The sequence below is a fragment of the Zonotrichia albicollis genome, chromosome 4 (assembly GCF_047830755.1).
Source record: "Zonotrichia albicollis isolate bZonAlb1 chromosome 4, bZonAlb1.hap1, whole genome shotgun sequence".
Taxonomy (NCBI): Eukaryota; Metazoa; Chordata; class Aves; order Passeriformes; family Passerellidae; genus Zonotrichia; species Zonotrichia albicollis.
The window spans coordinates 48182484-48203433 of NC_133822.1; the positions used below are offsets into that span (position 1 = coordinate 48182484).

Consider the following 20950-nt stretch of genomic DNA (forward strand, 5'->3'; position numbering starts at 1 on the left):
CTCTCTCTCTCTTCATAGGTCAGATACATCAGGCATCATATCACCTTTGTGACTGTCCTTGGCACTTGCTCCAAGAAGTGCATGTTCTTCTTGAACCATAATTCCACAATAAAGCTTGTATTTTTAAAATGCACATGAGCTGTGGTGAGCTCATGTCAGAAACCTAATCACAGAATCACAGAACATTAAGGGATTAGAATGAACCTTAAAGATCATCCAGTTCCAACCCCCACCCTTCCATGTGCAGGGACACCTCCTGCTAGACCAGGCTCCTCAAGGCCTTATCCAATCTGGCTTTGAACCTTGCCAAGGGATGGTTGTCCAACCTCCCTGGACAACCAGTTCCAGTGTCTCATCACCCTCACTGCAAAAATTTCTCCCTAATATCTAACTTACTTCTTCGATTTGTACCCATACCCATCCCAGTTCCTGATGAAGACTCCTCCTCTGGCTCCATGGTGGGCTCCCTACAAATACTGGAAAGTTGCTATTAGGTCTCCAGACAGCCTTCTCTTCTCTGGACTGAACAACTCCAAGTTCCTCAGCCTGTCTTTGTAGGAGAGGTGCTCCAGTCCTCTTACCAACTTTGTGGCCTTCCTCTGAACTTGCTGCAACAGCTCCATGTCCTTCATACTCTGGGGACACTTGAACAGTACACAGCTCTCCAGGTGGGGTCTCATCAGAGCAGAGTAGAGGGGCAGAATCCCCTGCCTTGCCCTGCTTTGGGTGCAGCCCAGGGTTGGCTTTCTGGGCTGTGAATGGACATGGCCAGGTCATGCTGAGATTTTTCCTCAACATCACCCCCAAGTCCTTCTCTTCAGGGCTGCTCTCAAATCACTTCTCTGCCCACCCAGGGTGTGGGTGTTCCTGGGACTGCCATGACCTTGCATGCTATCGTGCCACTGTTTCACTGAACAGCTAAGGGGAAAGGTATTAACTAGACTCTACTCTCTCAAAGTCTCATCTAAAATGTTCTAATCTATGATTACAAACATTACTTTTAATATATAACATGTATGTACAGCTTGCATTAACTGTTTCATTTCACTGCACTGAATCTTTTGGTCATCAAAAGAAACTCAAGTGGATGTTATGTTTAGAAAAAGCCACGGCTACAATCTTTTTGATGGCTCTGACTTGTGTTTGGAGATCAAACTGAATGAAGGTAACACAAAGAGAGTGTCGAGCAACAAGACAAACTCTCTGTTATTTTCATTTAAAAAAGGACAGTAACAGGTCTTTTATTAGGCCTTACTGATTGTTATGAATCCAGATTACACAATGATGCATCCCAAACAAGCAAAATAAATACAATTCAAATTCTAGGTGAAGTTAAGCTTTTTTAAATTATAACCCAAAAGATTTGGCATGTGGCAGTTTGTTAAATATTTTCTATTTGTGTACACTGCTTAACATTGTCCATATCTAAAATCACAGGTGTTAGCCAGGTTGTCAGATAAATATACTTACTAAGCAGGACATAACTACAGCATATGTGTTTGTAGCAATACAAATTGTGATGGCTTTATGCCTAAACTCTGGATAAATCCCTGGAGGTATACCTGAAAAATTATTTGATATCTAAACTGGCTTGTGTAAAAGTCCAGTTCCTGGAATAATCACACCAAAAGCAGAGAATTCTTAATTTTTAAACTCTTCAGCACTCTTAGAGCTTTTTTGGAAATGGCTTTCAAGAAGTATGCTTCTGCAATATGAATTTCCAAAACCAATTCCAGCTCAAACCTATTTTCCTAGATGAACTTCTAAAATCTCACTATACTACTAAGCATTATCCAAAACGGCATGAACAATTTTCTGAATTTTTAAGAAAATTAAACTCAGTGTCTGAGTTTCTTTGACACTTACTTTGATGCTGTAAAACCTGTAGGAAGTTTGCACCTGTATTCATCAGGCACTGGGATTTAGTTGCTTAAATACACCACTTTTAATATACCATTTCAAATATTCTGTGGTACAATAGTTGGCTCCTCACAAGTCCAGAATGGAACAGATCTGCAATGCCTTTCCTGCCAACACCAAAGGTGTGACCTGGCATGGGATGCCTTAAAATCTTGGACACCTGCCTTTCAGAATCTGAATCTCAGCCAAGCTGTGGTCCTTTTTAATCTGTCAGTATCAGATGAGCTGCTGTGCAATCTTTCAGGCCCTCAGGCTGTCCTTACAGAACTACAGAATTTTGTGATTCATTGAATTAATATCAAAATCTTCATCAAAAAGGATTTTAAAATGTTGACCGGGCTTCAGAGTAGGCGCATGTAGCACTTATTCAAAGAGAAAGAGAAGCAGGTGTATGGAGCAATCTTGTCTCCTTTCTGTTCATCTATTTTTAATTCAAAATGTTTCTCCTTTATTACATGAAACTCACCTAAAACATAGAGTGGAAAGAAAGGGGATGACACTATATTAACATCCTTTTGAAAATGGAAATGTTTCAAAATGTGAATTTTTTCCACAACTGAAATAATATTTTTGAAAAGAGTATTTTTTCTATCCGACTTTAAATCAGAAAAATTTCTTTGGGAACTGCTGTTTTTTCTCTGTATAGAAATAGGACTGCAGCACCTGACATATAGATAAAATTCATTATCATAACCACAGACACAATACACTAATATATATACAGATGATTGCCAAGAGACAAATTTCTCTATGCATGTGTGTGATAATCCATGAATAAATGCATTTATGACTCATATGTAGCTATTTCATATTTAGAGACATCTCTATTCTAATCTCTATGTATTAAAAGAGAATGAACTACAGAAGGAACTTACAGAAATACACACCTATACAATACTTACACATATTATATAAAGATAAGAAAATAAAAATAAATTAAGAATTTTTATCTATACCTAGCATTCAGTATTTTCCATTTCTCTCTGAAAAACTTCCAAGCAAGATCCCTTCCATGTGGATTTCGAGCTACATGGATTATCACATCAATTGCATCCTGATCCAGGACAACTTCGGAGTTGAGAGACAAATTCAAAAGTCTAGTGGGAGAAACAAGAACATTTAGTTTCACAAACACATTGTCCAACATCAGTCCATCAGAAAACTTTTGGAAAAAGAAGATCTCTGCTGAATTGTTTAAGTCTCCAAATGAGTTCAGTGGATTATTTCTATGATTCCAAAGACTGGATACATTTAGGAATCAGAAAAATCTTGATGTAAAAAGATTTCAGGAAAAGCTGAGTGCAACTTTACACGTGCATTTTTACTGATCTGTAAGATCAGATTGGTCAAGACATGGTAAATAAAGGACACGGTAACAAAAAAATACCAACAATTATTGCAGGATTTAAAACATTTCCAATGAAGAAAGGAAAATCTGGAACTGAAATATAATATGTGTCAGTTTTCATATGCATTAATGCAAAAGCGTAAGATGGTTTAAACAGATAGTAAGCTGGTACTTGAAAAGCAAATTTCTGTCCTTTAGATGAAAGCTCAAGTGATGATCCATAACTGTTGAAGTGATTATTAGAAACAGATCCAAATATTGAATATTTTTTACCTGTTAAGCAAGTTTCTGTCATCACTGCAAGTTAAGGCTTCTAACAGTATTTTCTTCTCAGACACTGCTGTGGTAGAATGAAATTTCATCCAAATGAACTCCCATACATCTTCATCCATCAGTGAAACTCCTGTACAGTAGACAATGTCTCTCACATTGAGAGGGATTCTACAAGAGAAATCAGTATTAGCATTTTGGTAAACAAGCAGCCTCCTGATATTGGATACAAAGGAGGACCATTTCAGAGATTTCAAATTTATTGTCCAATAGTAATGGGCTTTTTAGAAAATTACATTTGCTTCTCTTTACTACTGCCAACATTTTCCAGGCCATCCTAATGGGCTTTCTAAAGGGTAGCATTTTCTTCATAACACCATCACATTGTCAGAAGACTATAAAATATGGTCATGGAGTTCATCAACTTATAATGTGCCACATAACCTACAGGTAACATAAGTTCTCCAAATCAGTACGGAGATTATCACTGCTGCTGGGCTCTGTGCCAAATCTGCTCTTCCTGTCTTTTCCACTGATTTACAACAGGACCTGAGCAGCCACAAACTCCTTCTTCCTTGGTCTGGAAAGGGCTTCATCTTCATATAGTAACATACAAGTAAGAAAAGATGTGCTGTGACAATGATAATTAAACATGATATTGTCAGGAAGAAAGATTTTCGTGTTTTTTTTAGCATATAATATCAGTACAAAACCAACTGTGCCATAGACAACTGTAATTACTGCTAAATTAATATCAACTTAAACTACAGCTAAATTATCAAATTCAGACCTAGTGTATATACAGTATGTGCATATGTACAGTGTTGTTCTAAAAAGGTCTCAGCTGAGCTTTCAATTCCCTACCTTGCTTATGTTTCCTATACAAGCACAGAAGCTGAAACATTTGTACCATTGACCCATTAATTCAGGTAGGAACTGTGGGCTGGAAGGACTGTCACTCTGTGTTTGGCTAGTCCAGACACAGCAGCAGATGTACCAGAGGTGGATGTCTAAGCCCAGAATAGATAGCACTCCTCACTTTCAAAATTTACAGTAAAATGCATCAATTCAATGGGCTTTCCCAGCTAGCCATTTTTTACATTCTAAGGGCCAACACCAGCAAATTTAGAAGCAGTGTAGTCAGTAAGCACAGGATCATTGGCATATCTGGAAAGGAAGGAGACCTTAAGACAAGGGATGGAGCTGATCCCAGGATCATAGCCTAGATGTCACCACCTTCCTTGCTAAGAAAACTCTACTGCCACCAAATCAGTAGTATTATACTTGCAGTGCTGCAGCAGATCTAATCAAAATCATCCAACCAACTGCTCCAGGGAAAGGTTTAGGTCTGTACTTATAAGCTAAGTAATTAGGACAATGTGAAAAACTCAGCCCTTACAAACCAAGACCTCGAACACAAATACTGGTTTTAAAAGGCTTACTTTCAGAAACTACAAAATGTACAGCTATGAAACACTACCAACTTCTCCTGTGAGAGGCTTGCAATCAGCACTCTAGACAGGGGGGTTCCTTTTGTGGAAATGAAAATTGCTTATGAAAGTGCAAATGTCCCCAAAGTAATTTCTCTTTAACTATTGCTCCTACAGAGAGTCCTCTAATTGAATTTTGTCCATTTGTGGGGATTTTTGCTTTCTCACTCGTCCAGTCATTTTGGGTGTGCATTCTATCATTATATAAATATCTGAAATCTCTTCAGTCTACAGGTTTTTTAGTATTATAGATTCCTGGAAAATTGCAGTTCCAAGGCACTAGATCAGCATGTGGATGTTTGTCACTTGTATTAACCGAATCAAGCAGATAAAATTACCATTATTTTGGTATTGCTTGGGTCATAACACTGCAGAACACATCCTGTTGTTAGTGAAACCTCATCTGTGCATTCAAGGCTGCTCTTTTTTTTAAAGAGCTAATATGATTGATGGATACTTCAGAAGAATAAAAATAAACGTTTAAGAGCATCACTTTAAATGGCTTTAATTTGAATACTGATCCAATTTATTAAACTTTCTTTTTCTTGCATTAGAGATATGATGGTGAGAATGAAATGTGTAGTTAGTCAAGCTCATTTAAAAATTAAACACTTTAGGAGAAAAAGTTAAAAATTAAACAGTTAGGAAAAAATGAACTAAAATCATGCTATGCCTTTACAGGGATTTCTTTCTTTCAAGAGTGAATTATAAAGCTCTACAATGAGCTAAGAATAATGTTCTAAGTCATAATTAATTGGTACATATTTGCTCCTATTTAAAGTATGTTCTAACAGTTGAAGATACACTTATAAAATTGGACCATAATTATTTATCTTCTGGGGAAATTGTGTTCTAATTTTTTAAATGTAAATGCACACAGATTAGACAGTTCTTTGATTAAGTAACAAGTTTCAACACCATTTAGGGTTCTATTTGACAAAGAAAATTAATTAGGACCATTATTCTTATTTTTGCAACAATTTAACATTTAACTTAAGCCTATTTTTCTTGATGACTATATTTATAATCTTGTTTAATAGGTTACAAGGCTCAGATAAGAAAAAAGAATGAAGTATTAATACTTTGTTGGCAGATCTGTAATACAGATTCTATTATAAAAAAGAGCACCATACAGCTTATTTTTAAAAACTTCAATCCCAAATCTTATACTTCCATTCTCTATTACAAACTCCAGGAGTCATGCTGCGGGCACCATTGTGCAGAAGGAGGAGGAGGAGAGGATCCTCTGCCATAGCACATACCCAGTCTATAGGGAAAGGGCAGAACTTTCCCTTGAAAACTGAGGTACAGAGCTGTGATGGGCTCACCATTCAGGCGCCTGTCCCACCTAGAATTCAGGGGACATTAACAGAGGATGTGGCTGCTCAAGGTGTCTGGGGCAAAGCTATGCACAGTCCCTGTCCTGTGCTCCCAAGTTTCAGGTATCACATGAGTCTGACAGAGGCAGGGTGAGAATACATCATCCCTCAAGTGATGGTTACTGCTATTGCTCCTTCCTATTCCTACTGCAGATCCTCCACAAGTGAACATGCAACCAGCATAGTCAAGATCTTCAACAGTGATTTTAATAACTGAGTGATGAGTTAATTACTTCCTTTTGGCACGAGTCCCTAAGTAGATATGTCTGTCCATTCTGGACAGTTTTTGCAACAAAAATATGGTCATTTCTGATCATAAAAATAATAATGGTCATTTTCCAAAGCTGTGGAGACATCATCCCTGAATGAGAAAATTGGAAGCTAATCTATCAAAATTTTAAAGATTTCAAATTAATTACTGCTATTCCATAACCACTACATATAGGGTCATTTTACTGTGGTGACACACAGAAGTCAGAAGACAAAAAATACTGCCTGAACCAGCTGCCCCATAATGCCCTGTTTCACCTTTTACAAGATGAAGTCCTCTTTCTATTTAGACCCAGATGGTCTTCCAGAGTGCTAAGTCCTTGATTAACTCATGCACTCAACAGTGGGTTTTTCCTCCTTAAGTTTTATTGACTTGAGTGCAAGATTCTACTCAAATGTTGTAACAACCTATTAATTACTAAATCACTTCAGCAACATTGGCTCACATTAGCTGGCACAGCTCCAGAAACATTTCAAAATGCATGAATAGCTATGCCTGATTTTTTTCAGTAATTAAAGCTTCTAGGGGTTGCAAACACAGAAGAAGGGATTCACTTTATTTTTTTACATTTATCAGACACTCATGTGTGAAAAACATTAAAATAACTCTCATTTTTTCATGTTTGCTGCTAACAACTTCCAAAAATAGCTGCTAGGCATCAATCCCTTGAAAGAACCCAGTGCCTCTTCCAAGAAAATAACAAAAGTAATTAACCTGTTGGCCATGTTCTCACAAATACTTATGTAGGCGGTTAAACTCAAGTATATTTCTAAGTTGTTGCAAGACAGTAGCACTACTATGTCCATGTGAAACTCAGAAATAAAATTATCTATCACAAGTAATTACATAGAGAAATAAAGGAGAAAGAAGAGGAAAGAAAAAAACGGTTGTTTGGAAAAACTTTTGATTTTCTATCACCTAAGCCAGACTTCATTGAAATTACTTCAATTAATGACTGGTAATTTACTACTCCCTCAGATCTATGGGGAGTTTTGTTTATAGACATGCAACACACTCCTATACATGCCTGCAATTGTTTTTCTGGTGGCATTTCCACGGAGTTGTTAGAGGTGCAGGCAATTAAGCACACTGCCAGCTCAGGCAGGTGGACTGATATGAATCCGTTATTCCTTGTAGAGGAAACACAAAATTTCCATGAACAAGTGTGGAGGTTCACAATGTCCAAATTTGGCTTACTGGTTATCACTGTCCTTCAAATTATGTGATGGAGGACATTTACTTCACTATTTACACCTTTCTTAAGATGATAAAGAATTAACTAATGTTCCTAACCATCACAGCAGCATGACAGAAGTGAAATGGAGAATAGTAGCCACTGAAAAGTCCATATTTACATTATTACACTTTAAAAAAAGAGATGAGGTTGTTTACTATTAGTGTGCAGAGATGCAAGATCCTGTTTTCATTACTTAGTAACCAAAAGTGGCTCATTTGTAATTCAAACAACACACAGATGTGTGCTGACTTAAAACCCACAGACAGAACAGGAAAGTTCATCTCCTCTTTTCAGGGATCTCTGGCCTGTAGCAGGGAACCTTGCCCCCCACAAGAGCTCATCTGTTGCTTGTTAACCAGTCAGGTAACTGAAACAGGAATAGCTGTCTTGTAGTGAGTCCTTTTGGCATCACAGGGTTAACACGGGTCCAGCAACTCACAACTGACACCTTAATGTTGATGTGAGATCCAGAAGACAAGTTAGATTTTCACTGACAGACACCTCACTTTACAAACTATATAAACTACACCAAACTCTCACAAGGCAGAAATCCTCTACACATTTCATGGAAATGTATGGGGTTTTTCCCATGAGCAGGGATGCATGCTTCCCTATTACTCCCACTGAGACTGAGTGAAGGAATCTGTGTACATTGTCATTATTTCAGTGGTAAGTTATATTTGACTCCTAATCAATACTGTATCTTTTGTTAGCTTTATTATAGGTACCTTGATGTCATGCACTGGCTTATGTCATGCTGTAATCTACTAGTAGTTCCTTTTAGTTTTATACTCTGTAGTAACTCTGATTAAGATCTTTTATCTCCGGTCTGTTCAATAAATAATTAATTTTATTAAAATAGATCTGATCTGCCATCCTTAGTACTTGCGGGCCAGAATAATTTCTTAATTGAAACTGTTGCCAAAACCTGGGGCTAAAACAGGACTTGTCTGAAGCTCCCACTGGTCCTGTGACATGGCCCCGTGACATGGCCCCATCTCAGCACTCCAAGATTTCTCAGAACAGTCTGGATGATTAGACCAGAACAGTTTTAAAAGATCTGCATTTGCATTCAGAATGGTCCATCAGTCTCTACTTCTTCTTCATTCACAAAGACAGACAAATGCAAACTTCATTAACCCATGTGTTACTGAATGGATGCTGGCTTAGCCTAATTCAGTGCAACAGCTTGCACTCCTCACTGCAAACATCATCAGAACTGATCAGAGTGATTAGAAGATTACTTGTACAAATAGTGAAAAATGAATTAAAGCTAAAATTACCCCAAAATCATATGACAGCATCAGTGAAATGCATTTACCCTAAGTTTTCTAGGGGTATTAAGGCAATTAATTAACATACTTTGTTTCCATGTAAATAACATCAATAAATAGCAGTGGTTATGTTTCTAAAGAAGTTAAAAATCAGAGCAAAGGAAAGTGGCTATGACTAGCTGGGGCTTTCCAATAGGTCTGGTATCATCTCACAGAACATGTGCACATAACTGTGTCCCATGCAATACTATCATCTCCCACTGTTCAGTGCTGCATGTCAGTGCAAGAACAGTGTCACCACAGCCCTACTAACAGAACCAGCACTCCTTTTTCTGCTGAAGGCAAAAATCAGCTGTCTCAAATTGAAGCAGCTCTCTCATGTATTCATGTTTACATCATCCTGTTTAACTTTGCCCCAAGCAAGCATACATCCACAGGCAACTTTGCCAGCAAAAATGTATATGTGGCAACCTGTAGCTGATGTATGGTAAGAGTAGCTGGGAGGTAACTGTGCCTGCACCCACAGAGATGTTTGTAAAAACAGCCTCATGTCTATGGGTAAGTTACGCTTCGAGCCATCGTGGTGTGTATTTGAGTATTAACCCCTGTTATCACCTGTCAGGACTTTACATATTGCAGCTCTCCATGCATTCTTTCCTGAACTTCAGAAATACATGTTTACTCAACCTATCCAAAGGAAGTAGTCTGAAAATGCTAATCCTCTTAGAAACATGTTTTTCTTTCAGAATAGATGCAGTGAAGGTTAAAGGGGTTAACAAGGCTGATTATTAAGCTCAGGCAGGCATTGAATGGTAATTTTGTTAATTTTTTAGGCTGAACCACAATGCTGCTATATCTAAGGAGTGTGAATAATGTATTTCTTCACACATGAAAGCTCCACAGGGATGAGCTCAGTTAAATGAAGGTAGAAGCAAACATCTTTATTTTCAGCCAACAGTAGCTTCTCTTGTACAACATTCTGCTCTTGACTGGATCTCAGTAACTTTACATTCTCAAACTACAAGGGAAATTTCAACATGATTATATGGTTTCTACTCTGTATTCTTCTGAACATCAGCATGGAAGTTTCAAGGGTTTCCATTGTTCCAGTACAGGAGCAGCATATAGCCCAATTTAGGAGAGTGAAAATGATTGTTTTAAGATCATCATCAAGTCAGAAGTAAATACAGCCCTTCAAGCAATGTAATTTTAAAAAAAAGATTAAAACTACTTAAATTCATTGATTACAACACTGCAAGACCTTCTTTGAGGTCTAACCCCAGATCTTCAGTAGAAAGAAATAATGACTATTTTTTTAACAACTGCAAGAATTAAAATATACCAATTCCAAAACCAGCAAAACAAGATGTGTCCTTACAATCTCTTCTGCTTCTGATGCTATGTGTTTGCCTTGCTCCTTGTACAAACAAATTTCTTTCTCAGACTTCTTTTTTCTTCCATTGCATTTTGCCCTGAAAAAGTGATCATGAGCAATACCACCTAAAGCCCCTTGCACACTAAGTATTTCTGGTATTTCAGGTACTGAAGCTCCTTTTCCTTCAGATGAATGCTCTCTCATCTTTAGACTGGAGAGCTGTATCATTTCTCTTGCTAATGAAATAAATTCCAGAGGCTGAGCTGAAGCTACAACAGGAAAGTGTGTTGCAGTATCTTAACACTGTCCCAAACACCTCACAGAAAGGTCATAAGGCTCGCTTCCTGCATTGGCAGGTACAGGGCTGAGGTATAAACCAAAGCATAGCAAACTGCTGGAATCTCAGCACTGCTGCTTGAATTGGTGTTGAAGAGCAGTTGTGCTGGAAAAGAAAAGGAGCAGTCATTTTCCTGCTTCAGTGACAACATTGAAAGGCATATTTTGCAAGGACCCCATACTCTACGACTGCCATTTATGTATTCATTTGATATAGGTATCCTTCCTACTACCTGTAGTGCTGGACCCTAAGAGGGCCCACTCACACTTCAGAATCTCATGTTAAAAGGCTCTTCACAGCACAGTGGCTGCTGCCAGCTGCACTTCAGAGGCCCCTAAATCCCCCTGTAGGAAGCATAACTCTGAGCATCTGATTCTGCTCTATGAGCCAAGCATCCAAAAATGAAGCAATACCTAAGTCACTTTAAAAATTCCAGTCTTCACAGCCTCTCAGCTGACTTCCACTTCCAAGCATAGAGGCTAGTGTTGTAGATCACACATAAATTGGGATTTTTCACTAATTCCAGAAGAAAATCTGCAGCACTATAGTTGGAAATCTAAGTACTGTTTTTCAAACAGTACTGAAAATAAAGAAGACCTCTCCTCTTGCACCAAGAATGACCATTATTTTACTTGGTGAACAGTGGCAAATTATTTGCACAGTAAAGAGTATATACTTACAAAATGCTAACAGCATCTGATATCACGATTACTTCACTTTCTTATTGTGAAGAGTAGATGGTAATTCATTTCTGGACCTACCAGATTGAATGTAATTACTAAAAACCACAGCAATTGTAAGCATATGCCAGTAAAACACAGATGTTACAATTTACTGACACTTCATCCAAAACCAAATATTACAAGTAAAACATTTTAAAAGGACATCTAAAAAGTCATAGATTATTAATGTGGCTAAGAAAGTTATGAATGTTAGGATTTCTTCAGTATTATTAATAGCACATTCTCTGTTATAGTTATTTCAGCTTTAATTGCAGTAACTGCCAGGGAATCAAAAACCTCGCTTATATGATTTACTGATTGTGCATTTATGTGGTATTTAATATCATATTTTAATTTGATACTCACTTAATTTTCACTTAATTAAAATGTTGAGACACAAACCTAATTTCACTGTCTCTACTGCTTTGAAAAATTTCTGTCATCTTCCAGAATAAAGTTTCTGGGCAGGAGGATGGGTGGTAATGTTGCAAATTAAGCTTTATTTTTACTGTCACAATGACACTCAAATTGTTTCTATATATAAAATATCTCTGAGCTCTCTGGAACTCTGTTTTTGCACTCTGGCTATTCAAACCCACCAAAACCAGGCTTTCTGCAACCATCAGCCAATTACATGGTCTTGTTTCAGAAAAGGGAATGGCAAACCCAACATTATTTGCTGATAAGGAATTGAACAGGCAAGGATACCCAGAGTTTCTGTATCTGTCACCAACTTTTCTCACCAGTTGTCAGAAAAGTCTGGAGAAAGAGGATGGTGAGTTTCCCCTTCTTTGTGAGGAAACAAGGTCTGAGGGAATCTTACAGGTTCTGAGAAGGCTGTTTGCAACAAATTCACAAGCAGCTGTTAAGGCCATCAAACTGAGCAAAACACTTGATTGATGACAAAGAATACAAACTACTACCTCTTAGATATGCTCTATGCATATATTTTGTACTTATCTTGCCCTTTGCACTTGAGCTAGTTATTGCCCCTAAAGTGCTAAAAGAGGCAGAAGCATGACTCAAACACCATGCTAATTAAATTCTGACTGTGGAATCATTGGTTTCTTAGTAAAAAGGCAGGAAAAAGAGCCCTTGCTTTACTTTCAGGTTTCAGTCTGAGCTAGCTTAAACTGAGTAAAGGTGCTGTGGGATAGTTCTGATTCAACAGGATCTGAACATTCCTGAGAACACTGACAAACCCTATGAATGTTGTTCATTGTGTGAAACACAAGCTGATTTTATGTTTACTGAGCTGCTATTACTAGTGGTGTTTGTAATGTTGTTTCAATGTAAGTAAATGGGAAATAAGTTTTGTTCATATATTAGTTACATTCAGGATGTGAGACTGCTCTGAGAAAACTGGGAAATTCTGGAGTGCAGGACAGAACAAATCCTACAATCTTAAAAAATAAATAAAAGTGTGTCTCTATCTTCTTTGCCAGTTGTGCCCCTATTTATGAGCTGACTGTCAATCTCTATTCTGTAATTACATTATTTGCTGCAGCCATTTTTCAAAACTGTGCAGTTCCTTTGAGAAACACATTGCTTTAACTTAGTAGCTATTCTCCTCTGCCCTGCTGTGGTGCTTTTATCATAATACTACTCATCATATGCTGGCAACCACAATCTTCTGCTACCAAAAATGGCCCCATTGAAAGGCTAAGATAAATCTTCAGACAGCTCCTTAAATTTATTCCTTTTCTCTCTTGCGACTGTTAGTAAAGCAGTAAGGTTGTGTTTTGTTATGTTTTTCTCTTCTGATGCCTCCTTTCTTAATCCTATTGGAAAGACACAGGCAGGTAGCTTTGCAGGGTGACAGCTTTTTAAACAGTGAATAATCTACTGCTGTGCAGGCTAATAGGTAATGCTAGGTTTGATTAACTAATTTTGCAAATGAATATCTAAGTAAATTACTTTTGCAGACTGTTTCCAATGATTCTTTCTCTATAATTGCCTCTTTAAATAGCTTCATACTGATTGTTGCTGCTTATGATAAGAATTCATATAAAACCCTGGGGTATATATTTCATAGTAAATATATCCGGTGTCACCTTACACAAGAAAACCTTCCACCTCACACACACCTTACTTAAAGGTATCCAGTAACAGTTTCAAGCTACTATTTTTCCAGATGTTTCAAAGTCATATAGGAAAGTAATTTCCTTTCCTGGCTGGTTTTAAAAGACACTTGGACACTTATGTTACTGAGTATGCCCATACAGGATTTTTAAAGATTACAAAGACAGACAGAGATAAATTAATTGCAAACAAACACTGATAAGTCCAAGAAATCTCTGAAAAATCTTGCTTACTTGTATGGCTAGAGAGATCTGATTCTTTTGACAAGATAATACAAGACTGTGACTAAAAATGAGAGACTTTTTCTCTTATTTTTTCTTTTCTATTTGAAAGTATAATATTCTCTTTAAAACCAAAATATTACATCACTTATAAATGTATACAGTGTAAATATTTCACATAACCAGAAAATCCACTATTCTTTCTAAAGAAGTCATGATCTTAACCTATACTCTGGACCGATCTCATTGTCCATAGATCACTACTTACTTAAATATTTGAAATTTCAGTTATTTCATATTTCTTAGATGCTTGCCCTTAAAAGATAAACTTCATACACAATCCATGGCCCATGTTCCTTTACCTCAGCTGAATAAACCTGTGTCTTGGCAGCCTAACTTACACATTTGTTGTCAAACCACTACAGTGCTGCTTATGCTGCTAAAGGCATCAACTGTAATATAATCTGCCCTCTGAAATCTTACACAAGCTTTTCCATGTATTCCTGAATCACATTAGTTTTCAAGTCTTCACCCTTAAATATTTTGTGACATTTCCCTCCAAACATCTCCTTCCTTATTTCTCAGTCCTTCTGTCTCTAACTCCCATCACTTCTTTAAATGTTTAGCACCTTCTGCTCTCTTACCTCAACAGAGGTTTCATGTTTGTCTGACAACTAGGTGTTCACTCATCTTTCTTCCTTTAAATCACCCTTAAAACTTGCCTTCTCATCTTCTAGCACAGAATTATCCAACAGTAATTGACCAGGAGTGGGCAGAATCCCCTTCACCCACTCATATATGCAAAGTCAAATAATTCGTTCTGAAACCCCACAGACATTTTTAAATGACAGCCAGCAACCTCTGCTTCCTCCAGTAACAAACTTTGCAAAAGAGGGCACAGCAGAGAAGGCAGGCAGGAAAGGAAGAGCTGTACTGCCTTTCAGTAGGAGAGCTGTGAGATACACATCAGCTCCACTTACCGGTTCCTATTGCTGGAAATCCAGTCTGAGATTAACGTTGCAGCCTGCTGGTGACAGTGTTTGTTCCCGAAGCTGCAGGCCAACATGATGACTTCCCGACGCAGCTCTCTGGCCAAATTAAAGAAAGCAATAAGGCTGCTTTAACAAATGTGTTTGAATGTTTACAGAAAATACATCTTATAACAAGTGACAGCAACCAGTAGTTGGGCAACATATCAAAGACAATCTGGCTTTAGAAATCTCAGTGTCAGTTTAATGCCTGCAACAACTAAAGAAAAGTCATGGATCAAAACCAGCCCCCATTTACACTTAGGCACTCTTCCTGACCTCTATGGACACATGAGTACAAGTTCTTAGAAATCCACAGCAATCAGATATTAAGCTGGGGCTTAGGAAATCATGTTCTCCCAACTTAAGAAAGAAGAATACAGCATGTTTCTACTTTCCCTGCAACCCAGAACAGAAAAAACAGAGGGGTGACAGAGCTAAGAAATTACGATTGATTTATGCTAAACATTACTAATTTTTAGGAAGGTGCATTTCTATAATTATATTTCTCAATTAATCAATAAAAAATTAAATATAACAGTACTCATGTTGGTATGATGCTTGAACAAGTGATTTGTTTAAATTGTTTGTGGGCCATCCAAGCTTCAGATACATTGATGCCACTTGTCTTAAAATATACTCCTGAGGAGAAAAAAGAAAAGTATATTTAACATTAAAAATAATTCATTTTACTTGAAACTGAAATACTGCTAACTAGTGAGGTTTGATCTCTCTTTGTACCCTCACATAATGTCCAACTCCAAAGACTTAGCAAAGCTACCTGTCCACTTACAACCTTCCTTCACTGCTATAGTAAGAAGCAGTCTCTAGACGAGCTACTTTAGATGCCTCTTATAAGACAATTTATTGTTATAAAAACCATGAATTTCAAAAGTATATCACATGCTACTTTGAACTTACAATGCACAGCTGAAAAATTACAAGGGTGTCAATAGCTTAAATTCTACTTTGTGGCCAATCTTGACTACACCTTGCATGTTCACTTTTAAAAGAACACTGTTTTAATATCCATAACCGTGGTCAAAACATGATGTGAGTACAGTCAATTGACTTCAGAATATGCAACAATGTGGCTGCAAATAAGCTCTGTAAACTTAATGACACTATGCTTTAAGTTTAGGCTCCTGGTGTGCTTAAGGAACAAAACAAGCACAAGATATATTTTAGCAACTTCTACTTTTTACACAGACAACATATTTACATATTCTGACCAGTTTTGAAGAAAACCATTGTCTGTGTATTCAGTGTAATCTTTTTCCAGTGGAATTCACCAATTTGAAAAAGAGAACTAAGATATACAGAACTGCATAGGAGAGCATCTATTTTATTATTACAGATGCATAGGCATGTATATATGTCAACACAAAAGAAGATTCAAAGACTTTTTATTTTCTCTGCTATCACCTCAGCTTTCAAAACTCCCATCAGTAGTGATAAAACATAACCCAGCTGTGAATTTTACTGGTTTTATTTATTAAAATTGTGTTTTCTTTATACAACCATGTTTAAAAGTGAAATAGCAATGGCAGACTCCCAAGAATTTTTCTTTACAGTTAACAGCAGACTAAATATGCAAATTATTTCAACTGCATTTTACATTAATGCTCTGGTTTATATGTAGGCCTTAGCATATGTTTTACAAAAATAATCTTCCATGTCATCAGGTAAGTCTGTGTATATGTATGCGGTGTGTGCATGTGTGTTTATCTATATATCTATATATCTATATATCTACATTTGTATTAACATCTACATATATACATATAGTCACTTCTAATTTTCTTCTCTCTAACCATGGCGTCTATGGTCACATACACACAAACAAATATGCATTTAAGAAGCAAAAAGCATCCTTAGGCATTTCAGGCTTTAAAAAGCTCCTTCATTTGAAGGCTTTACAACATTACATAAAGCTACCGTATGCTGGCTGTTGAAAATATGTAGACTACATAAAATTCATAGTGAATAAAAACCCCAAGAGTTCATAATTGTCACTGGCTGCAGTCAAATCTGCGTACTTCATAAACCATGCTTCAGTGTAGCTACAGCTAAATGTTAAAATATTTGCCATGTCTATCTTAATTATCTACTATGAGCTGTTACTGCTGTCCCTTTGGACACAATTATGAATGGGCTTTTGACTCAACGGTGATCTAATTCTTGTTAATTAAGGTAACTGCATTGAATTCACCATGGATTTTGGGATGAAATAATGACTACAAATCTTTGCTTCAGTTGCATGTATTCTGCTCAGTTGTGCCTATATTTGCTGTTCTTGCTGATCTTGGGCATCCACCTAAATATCACCATGGGGCTCCTCGAAAGAGAAAATCTGGCAATAGAATACTTTGACTCTTCTAAGTGAAATACTTTATTTGTCATAACATTTTACATGAGGGATAATTACCTTTCCTTCTTCTAGTCATATATGCCTCAAACAACAGTTATCACTGTTCAATTGCAAATTAACCAAAGCTTGATAATCGCTATGTTTAAATAAAGAGTAATTAGGAAGAAAGTTAATATCCCTAGGTCATTAACAGTATCTGCCTGGGGAACAGTTCAAATCTTGGCAATAATAGGAGAGAGTAAGAGGCAAAAGGAAGAAAGGCAGGAAGGACAGACAGACGGAGAGAGTAAGTGGAAGAAAGACAGGAAGAACAGGAGGAAGAAAGAAAGGAAGACTATATCTCTTACATTGAAGATATTGTAGTTTTCTGTACGGTCCAACAATTTATCTAGAGGATAAAGAGCTCGGCTGGCAGCATGCCAAGGTAGAAAATCCTTTTCCTCTGAAAGGTACCTCATAATCTCCAAAGGAATATTCTGAGGCAAATAACCAGCTCTGCACAATAAAAGAAGTTAGTATTAAATTGGTTTTCAGAAGATGGAGCATAAACAATTTCTTTTTTTCTGAAATGAAATTAAAATGAAGAAAAACATAATAAACTCATCACGTTTTAATGACATAAAAATCAACCTTATAAAATACCAGCAACTTGCAGTCTCTCCCAACACAGAGAAGCATACTGACTTGATGAAGTAAGGTATGAACACACATGAAAGAAAACCAGACAAGCTATCCCTACTTTGAACTGATTCCTGTGGCTATGAAAGACGTGAATGAAAAGTAATTGCCTTTAAGGAAAAGAAATCAAAAAATATCCAAAACAAAAGGAAGGTGCTACATTGTTGATTTGTAAGACAGAAAGCTGTCTGCATAAAATCAAAAACCAGAGGCATTTTGCTTGAGAAAACATTTCTACTGACCATCAGCAATTGAAAATAACCGGTGCTGAAGAAACAGCTTTAGTGTTATTCTCCTCACTCTTTTCTCCCTCCTTTAGAACTTCCTTGTCTTCTATCCACCTTAAGTCACTTTGGAAGGACTTATCCAGTGACATCCTTTGGTTCAGGATGTTCCAACACTTTGCATACAAATTACAGATTTTTTTTTTTTTAGGTGTTTATAAACCAGCTAAAATTTTGTCTCATTTTTGCAATCATAAAAGACCTCCCCCTGCATGGGAAAGAGTGTATGGGGGGAGGAGGTACAGGAAGGGTCCTGAAATAATAGCATTACATGTAAAATGCAATACAGACACAAGCATTTGAAAGGTACTTTAAAAAGCAAATACAGAAAATGCCTAGCTTTAGTTTTTGATCTCACTTTTTTTTTCAGAACAGCACTTTTTTCTTAATTATCCAGACTGCAGAAACAAAGTGCAACCCTGGGGGTGTGAACCGTCCAGAAACAAGTTGTCTATTCTTTTCCTAATGCAGGTGTTTAAATCCAAAAGCAGTTAACTGTCTGCCTAGAGAGGAGATACTGATTCTCTTCTCATTAAATAGTTAAAATCAGCAAGGTAGATTCCACAAAGTTCAATTTATTAGCCTACAGTACGATACAGCTTCGTAGACTAGTTTTTCTCCTTCATTGCACATATTCCTTTAATTTCCATCAATGTGGAAGAAATGCAAGCATATAGTAAACAAATAAAATTACACATATTGGTACAGAAATTAACCATTGCATACATGTTAATGTAATTTTTCATCTCTGCTGTAATAACATGTAAAAACTGCCTCACTGCTTGAAATAGTTTGTTTCCTTGCAATGTGCACCACATCTTGCAGACCTTCATTTTTCACACTCTCTGTTGGAAGAATTACACTCTGTTCCCTTCATGTTCTCAGGAAAAAAGTGAGTGAGTTCATGCAACAGATTTCAAAAGTATCTATCCCACCCTCCAGTCTGCTTCATGTCATTTTTGTCCACATTTTATCAGCTCTGTTTTCAACTCTGGTCCCAGCACATACTCAAGCACGAAAAACAAGATTACTTGAGGCACCCACTGTGCCAAGAGAGGAACTGAGCAGATATGAAATGAAAATGGTAAAGCATCTAGAGTAGGCAGTGGACAAAGTCCAATGCATCTGAAGACAGAAGGCTACTCCATTTTATAAGTCTTGTTTCCGAATCAGTAGAGTATCATTAAGAGGAGTTCTATGTCTTAATACTTTGTAAAGATTTCTAAACATAAATAATGGAGCCAGAAGCATATTGGACTGACTGCATTTAAAAATCTTGGAGGCAATGTTAGCAAAGAGGTACACTAGCCTAAAGTTGCATATACATCGTAAGTTTCTAACAGAATTTCTGATTATTTTTACTGATAATGTGGTTTACATTAAAAAGTGTGGAGTAAGGAACAAGAGAAATAGCTCTAGGAAACATGCTGCTTAAGGAATAAATAGATTGATGTTTATTATAGCTGCACTAATGGACATTTAAATTCATGTTTTGAAATTAAATTTATCTACACTAAGTACAGAAAGGAAATCAACACATACAGATAATTTCTTTTTAAGCTTAACTTCTCCATAAAGACATGAGTGAAGTCAGAGATTGATCTCTTATTCCTGAGCTCAGAGTTTCCTGGTGAGTTTCAAAATCGTGATTCTTGGAGGACGATAGTCACCCATCCTCTTCACAACACCTGTTACTCTCATCTCTCACTCACTTCTTCTAACTTCCAAATTTATCAGACTATTCAATTATGTCTGTCTCACCCCATGACTCACTTTTCCTATTGTTTCCGTGAGACTAGTGCGCAACTTACACGAACAGACTGTGGCAAAGTTAGCTTTTTTTCCTGTTTATTCCTGACCCTCCTTTCCTTTCTGGGTATGACCCCAGAAGAGCTTATGCCCAGTGTCATCAGGATCACCCTCTCAACCACACATCAACCAACTGGTCCTAAGAGAAGCGATGGGGATGAAGGGAGATGAAGGATTCTTTGGGATGAAGGAAGATTCTTGTCATTATTAAATAAATGACAACAAATTCATCACTTCAGATAATGGTTTAGAGGAAAAGTGGTGATGGCTGCTCAACTGATGTTAAACTCTTCAGTCAGCACATGCTGGGCAGTCCAGATGCTAAGATGAACCTTTGAGAGAACTTTAGCAGAGACATTACTCAAATCCTTTTACAGTGGCAGTTAAGACAGCAACTTTCCTGAAGAAAACGTAAGTGCTTCAGGAACATTGCCTTGGCAGAATGTTCTTTGTATTTTCCACTATTTTATTTCATGGATGCACACGGAAAACCATGATAGCCCTATTCTTTTACCCTAGTCACTAAGCCACGTTTATGAACTTTTTACTCCAAATACACTGCACTCCTAGGCTATTTGGCATTAAATAGCTTCTGTCAAGAGGTAGTATGTACATTTATTGTTTCAACTTTTTCATAAAAAGTGGTATATAATGTGCATGTTATAAATTATTAACTATATACTACAGTTTTCATAACTTGAGGAGTATTTTCATTCAAAAAAAATCTAAAAAACAAAAAGGAAAGATTTTAGTAAGGGTAAGGCCAAAACACTAAGGCTGCTAATTTTTACAGTCATAGTTGAGAAAATAGGATATAAAGAGAAACTCTCACCCTAAACCATAAAAGATATAAG

General features: G+C 37.0%; 1 protein-coding gene across 1 annotated transcript in view; it reads right to left on the reverse strand.

The window, feature by feature from the left end:
• The window catches only part of TRHDE (thyrotropin releasing hormone degrading enzyme), a 206621-nt gene that overhangs the window by 10481 nt on the left and 175190 nt on the right, over positions 1-20950 (reverse strand). The window contains exons 13-17 of the mRNA XM_074539725.1: positions 17673-17820; positions 15499-15596; positions 14907-15014; positions 3542-3709; positions 2877-3017 (exon numbers count right to left, since the gene is read on the reverse strand). Of these exons, the coding sequence (XP_074395826.1) occupies positions 2877-3017; positions 3542-3709; positions 14907-15014; positions 15499-15596; positions 17673-17820 (663 nt within the window). The remainder of the gene's footprint in view (positions 1-2876; positions 3018-3541; positions 3710-14906; positions 15015-15498; positions 15597-17672; positions 17821-20950) is intronic.